This window comes from Aegilops tauschii, chromosome 4 (assembly GCF_002575655.3).
Source record: "Aegilops tauschii subsp. strangulata cultivar AL8/78 chromosome 4, Aet v6.0, whole genome shotgun sequence".
Taxonomy (NCBI): domain Eukaryota; kingdom Viridiplantae; phylum Streptophyta; class Magnoliopsida; order Poales; family Poaceae; genus Aegilops; species Aegilops tauschii.
The window spans coordinates 496,865,290-496,876,781 of NC_053038.3; the positions used below are offsets into that span (position 1 = coordinate 496,865,290).

The following is an 11,492-nucleotide window of genomic DNA, read 5'->3' on the forward strand; positions in this document are numbered from 1 at the left end:
ATTGACCCCCTTCTTCAAATTAGATCTTTCGGATGCGGGATGAACTCCTAGCACCAGATCGTATGTGAGCAATTCAAGAGGAATTGGCGGCATTCTTCCTTGACCACGTGATCGCTGAAAACGGAGAATACTATGTGGACCCTGTGTTCTTACAATTTAATTAGGAGATTATATTGTAAGAGATAATTATTGTATATATGTAGCCGGTAGTGTCGGATAGATATACGAGAACTTGTTGTTCGACCAATCTCTCGGAGAAGGAGAGGTGGTCGATATCACTTCTCTCTATATGCATATGTTCATGATGATCTTCTGTTTCCTTCATTTGCTTACTAGCTAGCGTGTCTAGTCCTCTCCATACGTATATAGTACGTAGCGTCGACCAAGCACGGAGATAAGAGAGGACACTTCTCTCTATTAATTAGCTAGCTAACACAATATATGAAACACCTAAATTAACCCCCCAAAACCCCCACCCCCCCCCCCCCCCTTCAAAAAAAACAAAAACCCCAGCCCCTGAAATGCTGACGCGTGGATGCCTATTGGTCCCGGTTAGTGCCACCAACCGGGACCAAAGGCCCTCCTGCCTGGGCTCGCCGCACCGGCTATGTGGAGGCCTATCTGTCCCGGTTCGTGTAAGAACCGGGACTAAAGGGTTAGGGCATTAGTAGCGACCCTTTAGTCAACCGGGACAAAAGGCCCTTACCAACCGGGACAATAGGCCCTTTTTCTACTAGTGATCTCGTCTAAACTCCTTCAACTTTTTTGAACCAAGGTGATCTATGACACCTCGGATATAGTCCGGCGTTGGAGCTCGGATACAGTCCGGTGTTGGAGCTTGGACACAGTCCGGCGTTGGTGCTTGGCTGCAAAGGATACCTCGAATGCAGTCCGGCGTTGGGGCTCGGATGCAAGACACCGCCGCACGGGAAAAACTTCAAACCCGAGGCGTGGCATAAAAATAACAAGGCATTGATAAAGGCCGAAGACTTAAAGGGCTCCTCGGATACCCGACGTATAAACTCATCAGATTTAGCTCGGCAATCCTCAAGACAGATGATGGGAAAATTTGTTGAACCAGTTTTCAAGACCGACGACCGAAGATGAAGAACAGTTCAGAAGAATCGAGGAGCGTCCCTAACTTGAAGACCGGTTCAGGGGGCTACTGACGGTGTCCTGGACTAGGGGGTACTCACCACGTCATCTCCCGATCTGTTAGATTGGGCCGAGGACCCCCATGGCTGTGTACTCATGGGCTAGTTCGGACAGCTGCCGCATACAAGGAAGATTCCACAAGACTTTGCGATCAAGACAAGGACTCCTCCCCACCGGCGTATTCGGCTAGGACTCTTGTTATCCTAGGCCTCTGGTGCATTATGTAAACCGAGGCCAAGCTAGTCGATAGATATATACACAATCATAATCATAGGCTAGCTTCTAGGGTTTAGCCTCTACGATCTCATGGTAGATCAACTCTTGTAATACTCATATCATCAAGATCAATCAAGCAGGAAGTAGGGTATTACCTCCATCGAGAGGGCCCGAACCTGGGTAAACATTGTGTCCCCCGCCTCCTGTTACCATCGATCCTAGACGCACAGTTCGGGACCCCCTACCCGAGATCCGCCGGTTTTGACACCGACAGCACCACCCTCGAAGATGAGGTTCTGCATGTAGTCCTCGTCGACGGTGGAAGGCATTTCCTCGAACGGGTTACGGGCAGAGCCCGCCCGCCGGCGTCTGCCGCGCGCGTTTCCTCGTGCCGCCGGATGACGAGCCACCGACCACCAGGGTGGCGTTGAGGTCGATGGGCGTGGGCGTGAAAGGCGCGACCACGCTCACGTTGGGCGAGCACTCCCCGGAGAGGCGGGAGGCCTGCGGGTAGACGTGGAAGCCGGGGATCGGGTTGCAAGCCGACGCGCGGGGTGAGTCGGGCAGCACCATCCGAGGAAAGGCCGACGAGCCGGTGCTGGCCGCGGCGACGGCGGCTTGGACGAGGCTGTGCTGGCTAGGGTTTACCCCGAGCATGTAGAGCGCCTCCCTCGTTGCCGCCGCGACGCGGGCATTGGTGAACTCCTGCTGCGCGGCGGCGACGGCGGCGGCCTGCGCGGCGGCCTCATCCCTCGCGTCCGCGGCGTGCCTTCGGCCCTTCCTCTTGGCTGACTCCCTTGCCCGCTGTTCGGGCGTCAGCGCGTTCTTCAGCTTGGTCGCGGCGGTGGTCTTGGGCGGGGCATGAGGCTTGCCTTTCCCGGACGGGGCGGCAGTGCCGGACGAGGCGAGGGAGGCGAGGCCGGCGGCAGCGTCGAGGTCGATGGCGTCGACCATGGCTGGATGGGGGCGAGAGCGCGCGCGGGCGGGGGTGTTTTGGGGGAAAATGGGGGGAATGGTGCTGGCTCCCACCGACAGGCGGGCCGGGGGAGAGGAGTAGGCGCGCGCGCACGTCCGTCTCGTGTCCACGCCGATGCAAATCCGGCTCAAAATTGGGCCAGGAATGGGTCGCCCGTGGACGAAAAACGGACGCGCGTCCATTTGGGTCGGCGCGTTGGGCCGCCACTTTTGTCCACGCCGACCCAAACGGACGCGGGCGGACGAAATGGGTCGCCCCATTGGAGTTGCTCTAAATACTTGGGTTTGGCTCAGGCACATCAAGATGTGCTCTAGTTAGGTCATATACGGCTGGTCATAGTGGGGAGTAACTTATACTAGTGTCATGCATATGACACTAGTCAAAGTTACTACATCTATAGTGCAAAGTAACATAGTAGTAGTGTCATACATTGTCTCACTTATTAGCTTGTACACTTATCTTGTCTTGGACTCATTAACTACTTACCACATAAGCAAAATTTTCTTGAAGTGCGCCATGTTATTAGCTATGTTACTCCCACTATGACTAGCCTACTACTAGTAGTATCATACGTTAATATCTTATATTACCTTATTAAATGCTATGCATGGGATAAAATAGTACAACATTTAATATGATACAGTATCATAATATGAGATCGCATCCTCTCTTTTTCTTATTTAATTGTGTGCCAGATCATAAAAAAAGTATAGTTGGTATGCATGATATCGCTTATGATACTCCCATTACAACCAGCCTACGGGCATCTCCAACGGCAACCCGTAAATTTCCTCTGCATCCGTCTGCGGACACGGATGCAGGAGGCCGCCATCCAACCGTAGCCACATACATCCGGTCTTCCTTATTGTTTTTCAAGTCCGACGATCAAATAGCCGCATGCAAAGGGTACATTCATGCAGCACTAGTTCAAATTTAAAAAAGTTCAAATATTACATCCCAACATTGTTGTCCCCTTTCACCGCCCACTGATGTTCAATTAGATCTTCCTTCAGCTGCTCGTGAGTTGGTCGATGCCGAATTTGTTGATGCATTTGAATAAACTCTTCAAATGTGCACGGATTCCGGTTCGGAAGTTGGATAGGATCACCCATGTTCTCAAATTTCAGAGCTGCGGCAGCATTGTCACCCTCATCCTCGACGATCATGTTGTGCATGGTCACACAACATGTCATCACCTCCCACAAGGTTTTCGGATCCCATTATTTTGTAAGTCCACGAACAACTGTAAAACGGGCCTACAGAACCTCAAATGCCCTCTCAACATCATTTCTAGCGGCTTCTTGTCTTTGCGCAAAGTGAGCCTTTTTCTGGCCAACTCGGTTTGCACTACTAGAAAAAGGCCTGTTAGTGGCGCACCTATTTTTGCCATTAACGGCGCACTATATAGGTGCGCCACTATTACCACGTCACTAGTAACAAATAGTAATGGCGCACCTATAGTGCGCCATTACTATCTGACTTAGTAATGGCGCGCCACATAGAAGTGCGCCATTACTAACAATTTTTTTCAAAAAAAAATTCCGAATTTTTTTGTTCAAATTTTTTTTTATTTTTTTTCTAAATCTCGGGTAACTATGGCTTAATATCGGGTCAATATGCTTAATCTCAAGTCAAATCGCACTAAGTGGTCAAACGTCCCGGAAGGTCACCCATCCTCACACTACTCCAGCCCGAGCACGCTTAACTTCGCAGTTCTATCCAACCCAGCACCACCTCATTTAACAGACACTTGTTGATATATCTATCATACCAATCCTATTAAACCTTGTTGATGTCTAGGACTTTGTTCATGTTCATGAGTGTGATGAAATTTTGAAAAAATATTTCAAACTTCCCGGTCATATTACGTATCATATTTTGAAAAAAAATTCCAAAAAAAATTCGAAACCAATTTTTTTTCTGTTACTAGTGGCGCACCTAGCAAATGGTGCGCCATTACTAAGTTTGAAACTTTTTCCATTTCCCCCCTCTAGATCTTAAAAGCCTCGTATCTTTCGTTCTGTTAGGTTGGGATTCTGAAAATCTTCAACGGGGTTCCCTCGATTGAATTCAGATGTAACTTTTTGAGTAGATGATTTTTCATATAAAATTTTTTTAATCCGAGTTCGTATGCAAAAGTTATGTCTATTTTACTAAATTCCAGAGAGATTTTGCAAATAAAGTTGAAATTCATATTTGTAAATTTTCCCAACAACTAGACCACATATCACGTGGAAAACTTTTTTTTTGACATTTCCATCATTTTCTTTTATTTATTTTTAACTGAAAAGGCAGTCCAGGGGGGTGCATTTGGTTATGAGTTGTTAGCAGTGGCGCACCAGGGGTAGTGCGCCATTACTATGTGTATGACTTGGTCAAACTTAGTAATGGCGCACTTTGTACATGTGCGCCATTACTAAGTTTGACATACTAATGGCGCACCTATGCAAAGTGCACCATTACTAAGTTTGACCAAGGTTTGACCAAGTCATACACATAGTAATGGCGCACTTTGTACAGGTGGGCCATTACTATGTCAACTAGTAATGGCGCACTATCCCCTGGTGCGCCACTTCTAACAATTTTTTTTTCAAAACTAGTAATGGCGCACTACACACCAGGTGCGCCATTAGTAATATGTCAATAATGACGTACCTGTATCTGGTGCGCCACTTACATGGTGCGCCATTAATGTCCATATTAGCTATAGCCCTTTTCCTAGTAGTGTTGAGATGGCGCTGGCAAAGGTACCCCATGAAGGAAAGATACTGTGTCAAGCAAATAGTAGCCCATGTTGTACTCATGTCTATTGGCAGTACAGTGCAAGAAGGAGCTTTTCCTTCAGTCGGCCTCTCAAACAACGGCAATCGTTGCAGCACATTGATGTCATTATGAGATCCGGGCATATGCGAAAGAAAGCGTGCCAAATCCAAATATCCTGTGATGCAACTGCTTCAGGAATGATGGTGCCCTGATATTGCCCTTGTAAAGCCTTCATGCAGTTCTTCCATTTTCAATGCATGCAGTCAAGATATCCAAGCAAACCTGGCCACCCTCTTGCTTCCGAGATTGCCAAGAGCCTCTCAGTGTCTACCACAGTTGGTTCTATCAGGTACTGAGGTCCGAACACCTCGACCATGGCATTTGCAAACATGACCATGGCATCTTCGTGCTCTCAGACATCCGTAGGTACTCGTCCCACGAATTAACGGTCGTGCCATATGCAAGCATCTGGCGTGCGGCCGTGCACTTCTGGTAACCAAAGAAGCCAATGGTTCCCACGGCGTCCTTCTTCAGGATGAAGTAGTCATCGTAGGACTAGACGCCATGGTACAAATGATCGAAGACAGTCTTGCACATCAGAAAACACCGGTGAAATAGTGCATCGGGGCAAAGTCGTCAGCCATCATTGTCAAATGCCCGCGTGCCCTGGTGCGGTTGAGCACTCGATGACCCTTGATCGAGCCCTTGAAATTGAGAACATGCTACTCTGCACGCCTCGCGTCTTCAAGGACCGCCTGCATCATCGCCGTCTCATCAGAGTACTCCTTGTGCGACGTCGGATGACTCAACATACTGCTCGTATATGTACTCCAAATCGGAATCCATTACTACAAAGAAGTAGAAAGGACAACTGTTTTCAACTCCGGCGATTCGTCGAACAGTTGCCGGGCATGGTGAGAATAGCAATAGAGTATGGTACCTGGCGGGGCGGTCGGAGGACAGGGGTTGAACAAAGATGGAGGAGAAAGCGGTAGGGAGCCCTGCTAGAGCGCCGAAGGTGAGGAGATGCAGGGTTTTGGCAGGGGTGTGCCGTGGTGGCCGGGATGGTGGAGCGGCAGCGAAGGTAAGAGAGAAAGAAGGAAGGAGAGAAAATGAGGAGGATGGAGTCCCGGGGTCCGGGAAGGGTATTGGGTGGGACGGGGGTGTCAGATTCGTATGTTTCGTGTGTCCCGACTCCTGCAAGCCTCCCTCACTTTTGTCTCTTGTTTACGGAAGAAATCACGTCCGGACCGCCCCGCGGCCGATATAGACCCGTGTTGGATGGTTCCCGCGGTCCGGGCGGATGGACTGTTTGCGGGCCCGCCTTGGAGATGTGCTAAGTGACTGAATCAAACTTGAAAGGAAAAGGAAAAAGACAAAAGAAAATGCTTTCACAAATCTTCACGTAAAATCAATGGCATAAGATTTAGCTGTGCAATACTTAAGGCACATATAGATGTGCTTTAGCAAAACTGTAAATAGCTCTTCACCTAATTTTATCCAAAGGATACAAAACTGGTCAAAGAAAAGTAAACTAAACTAAAAAACGCAAAATAGTGCACAAGACATGCACTACTGGTCGCCACCACCTCACCGGATGGGAGAGGGGAAAGGGCCCCCGCCTACCACCATTTTTGTTTACAAAGTCCGCTGAATATCAAGAAAACAAAATGAACTATTAAATAGCACAACTAATCTTGTGAAAAGCCTTTTGTGTTCCAAGCTAATTAAGTGTCGCAAGTGGTGTCTTTTTCTCTATGGTTGCATGCAAAGTTTGCATTAATAAGCATCATTGTACGAGGCGAAAATCTGGCCCAATCCTTCTCGGGAAGCAGTAGTGGTCTTGTATAGAAGCAAATTCTGATTTTGGTAGTGCCTTGTATATTAAACCGGAAAGAGTAGCATTAGTAAACACTCTCTACCAATTGAGCTAAATTATTAACATATACCTACAAATTATGCTATTTGAGAGCATCTTTAATCGTCCCCTAATAATAGGGATGTCAAAAAAATTACAGTTTTAGAAATTAGACCTATCTATGCATCCACAAAAGGTCTTAAAATCCCAAAATACTTTTGGGACAAATCAAAAAACTAAAAATCCTATAATAGGTATCCTTACCTTATAAAACCCCTCTCCCCACTCATGAATTTCACAGTGGGCCCCACACCTATTTTCGCTCTAATCTCTCAACGTAATCGCGTACTTTTCATAGCAAACCCCTCCGTACGTGTAGCATTGCTCATCAAAAACCGCCTCCCCTTCCCAAAAGACTGGCACAATGCGACCGTTCCAATGTAAAAAAATTGCAAGAGGAACATTTCGGTTCCAACTGCTGCAGTAATTGGTGCCAACCCTCTTTATTGATATTATCTTGATATGCTATCACTTATTTGGTCGCAATGCCTTCTACTTATGCTATGGTGACATGCCGCATGATGTATGTCGGTGTCTTGCATATGAGCCTGCTTGTTTTCTTTGACGTGTTGACAATCATGAGGTATTGATCTCGTGGTCAGTTGGTTCTTACAAGTATGTTCTTACCAAAGCTTGGTGGATCCATGTGTGTAGACATCAAGCAATGTTTACTTGTTGGTGTATCTACACATCGTGCTTAATGCAACACTTGCAAGGATTCAACTATCTGTTTGATTCTAATGACATATGACATGTGACATCTATGATTTATGCCGCTCATGATATGTTTAATAGAATGCGAGCATATTATGATATGTCACCAAAATTACTTAGTATTTGATTTGAAAATTAGCATGCCATCATTTGCAAATGTAGATGTGATATACCTAGGGGGGCCACACCGAGAGATCTAGACGGAATTAATACTTCCTTCATCAACGTCTAGGTAGGATGCACCACAGACCATTCTCGACGCCAATATATCTTTTCTATCTGTTATACATGTTTTACTTAATCAATATAGTCATATTATTGTTTATTATAACTGTGCTAGGTGATTACACACAAACATGGGTGCTCGAGTAGCATGCATGCACGAACTATAACAGAAGTATGCATAGGATTCCATATTTAAAATTATTTGTCCTCTGGGTCTGAAGAATGAACTCTGAGCTGTAGTGGAAGTATCAATACCAAGTTACTAGGGAGCATCTATAAATGTTATTGGTTTAACATGAAATTCATTTTTTTTTAATTTCACCGCGGAGGGAGAAGAATTTTCTCACATGAATTGTATCCATTTTGCACATAAGGCTTTACAACCTCGTTGCAAGATAGGGTTCAAGTGAACCAGATATACAAAGGGGCACAGAAGAAGAACATGAAATTCAATTTTACTCATCGATTTTTCATATCACTATTTCCCTCAATGTCTATCGCATAGACATAGCAGTTGAGAGTTTGCATCCTCGTGGATGTTTGTCTCCAGTTTGTATCGCTTTGGATAAGACCATAAAATAACGATTTCAACCCAATATATGTCCAAGTCAGAATGTTACTAGTGGTGTAAAATGCACACAGCACGGTCAGACAATTCTCCAAACATGGAAGGAATCAACGGACCACGCTGTGTGTACAGTACGAGAGGTACACGTCAGGGCTTGTTCATATGTGCCCATATGTGTACCCAATCCTTGACCACTGTGTTCGTATACCCCATGACAAAACTTGATGAACAATTGCTGTCAGGAAACAGCTAAACATACACAAGAAACAAAAATCTGCAACAGTGCCCAACCAAATGCAACAACGGATTGGTATCTTTTCATGTCGGCCAAATCCCAATACAACACTCCACATTGATACATACATGCATGCATTACACTCACGGACACACACCCAACTATTACAATCTGGTCACAAACATTTGAACTTTAGATAGTACTACTATTAAAAAATCTAACATTAACACTACATATGCTTGATTCATGCAGGTATATTTCAAAACAAATCAAGCAAATATATGCAGACACAAATCTCACGGATGATTACCAAATTACAAGCAGCTTGTTCTGCTACATGATTGATGAATTGGCGTGCTCCATCGATCTAGAGACACCTTCCTCCATAGCCTGCACTCGTGAACAATGCCTGCTTGATCTCGTCGGTGCTTGTCACTCGGCTCCTCCCTTCCTCCTATATACACCACACACACCATGCATCGACGATTGAATTATAATAGTGTAGAAAACATGTACATTCGGGATCCGGACAAGAAATTAGTGGAAATTTTAGCTTCTCCAAAAAAGACACAATTAATTCCTTACTTGTGAGCAGGATGCCTGCATGGCGAAGTCACCGAAACAGCTGACAACGCACTGCTCAATCTCCAACCCCAGCACCTCCAGCGCGCTCACCGTCGAGATCAGCACACCAGGGCTTGTGGCGCAGCAGATGTCGATCCTCATTTCGCCATCGCCCTGCTTCTCGATGACGAACTGTATGGATAACAATCAGTTCAGATTTGAAGGGTTGGGTGCGCTTCGATGCGATGTTTGTACGGTTGGGCTTTCATTAAGATAAAAAATTGGTTTGGCGCGTGAGGAAGATGGTGAAGCGTTTTTTTAATGTGGTGTTTTTCTGGCAATTTTTGGCGGTATGATTCGTGTTATCTGCTAATCAAATCATACTTACATGATGAAATTTATTTCATTGGTGGCCGCATGTAATATTGGTGCCACAGTGAACGTGTTGGTGCTTCTTTTTTACTCCCTCCGTTTCATAATGTAAGACGTTTTTTGACACTCTTACAGTATGGGACGGAGGGAGTAGTAGTGAAAGGGTGCATGGGATGTGTTTTACAAGATGGCTGGTGCCAATTAATTTAAAAGGTCATTGACCCACTCAAAATCATGAATCAAATCTGAAATAGAAGTCTTCAATTTAATGATAGAACTCCTTGAGAAATTGTTGATCCGGTCAAAAACATAAACCAAATTTTAATTGAACACCTTAATTAATTAGGAGAACTATAAAATTAGGGAGCAACGTCGCGAACTAGATGATTTGATGTCTGGCTGCCTGAGCAAAGTGTGTACCTTGGTGGAATTCCTCGTCGGCATCTCCTCGCTGCTACCGCTGGAGAAATTCTTCCTAGTGTTCAGCAGGTTCAGCTCCTCCGGCGTGGCGCCGATCTCCTCCTCGAGGGTTTTGATCCGCTCGGTTAGCTCATTCACGTAGTCTATGGTGTCCCCGAGGATCGAGGTCCTATCCATCTACAGATTGATCGATTGATCCGATGTAAAGATGTTAACTGATACTAGTCGATAGAAATTAACAAATCACTAGCTAGGTTAATTAACTAATTAGGTCACAGGACAAATGCGAGTTGCCAGTTGCCACACACACCTTGGTAATCTTGGGCACGATGGAGCGGAGCATGGAGAGGCGGTCATTGAGACGCTTCCGGCGGCGCCTTTCCGCCATGAGGTTCTTGGACGTAGTGCCGCCGTTGAGCTTGCTTCTAGGGTGGGCTCCGGAGAAGAGGCCCCTGGTCATCTCCGAGCTCTCCCCGGCGCCTCCTGCTCCGAATACGAACGGCACCGGGGACGACGACGCCCCACCACCGCGATGCAGGTTGCCGCCGCTCAGGTCGTCCTCCGCCATGGCGTCGTGCAGTGGATCCTGAGCGAGCGCCTGGCCGGCCCCAGGCCCAGGGACGATGCCGACGCAGCTCCTGTAAGGGTTGCACACTTCGCTGAGGCAGTCGAAGTTGAACTCCTCGTGCGGCCGGTGCGGAGGCGCGGCCGGCGGTGGCGCCATGGGCTGTTGAAGAAACGGCCCAACCAAGTCCGTGCCGCTGCTCGCCTCGCCGGCGCCCTCGCTGGCGTAGAATAGGAGGTCGCTCGTCGTCATCATGCCGCTGGCCGGGTACGCCTGCCACGGAGCCGGAGCCGGCACCGGCGCTTCCTCCCGGCGCAGCGACATAAGCTCGTCCAGGAAGGACTGCTCGTCAAGCTGATCCATGACGCCCAAGTTCTACTAGCTAGCTAGGCACCAGCTCTTGCTAGAGTATGCTTGCCTCCCTTAATTTCTCTCCAAGCTAGCTTGAGCAAACTCCTCACGCTTATACTCCCACTCCCAGCAAGCAACGCGGCCAGTAGCTAGCAGTAGCAGTAGCACTGCCACAGGTCCACACCACACGACACGGCCAACTTGCAGCCAGGGTCCAGTGGCAGTGTAGGGTTGCGGCAGGAGGGGGCACGGAAGGAAGCAACCTGGGAGTTAAATGCGGTGTGACAAACCCAAGCGACAATCATTCCTTGGCATCAACTGGCTGCACCGGCCGGGTTGGTCAGGCAGAAAATGGCCAAGAGCTACCCTGAGAATGGAATGGAATCTCCCCGTTATTTTAACTCTTTGGGAGCTCTGGGTGCATGCATGCGGCTTCAATTATCGTCCATG

At 47.3% G+C, this 11,492-nt stretch overlaps 1 protein-coding gene across 1 annotated transcript in view; it reads right to left on the minus strand.

The window, feature by feature from the left end:
• LOC109735448 (transcription factor BHLH3) overlaps positions 1–11,280 on the minus strand; it is a 50,246-nt gene extending 38,966 nt beyond the window's left edge. The window contains 5 exon segments of the mRNA XM_073497138.1: positions 8,918–8,975; positions 9,148–9,224; positions 9,356–9,526; positions 10,127–10,347; positions 10,391–11,280. Coding sequence (XP_073353239.1) covers positions 8,918–8,975; positions 9,148–9,224; positions 9,356–9,526; positions 10,127–10,347; positions 10,391–11,054 — 1,191 coding nt within the window. The 5' untranslated portion in view covers positions 11,055–11,280.
• Between the last annotated feature and the right edge of the window lie 212 nt (positions 11,281–11,492).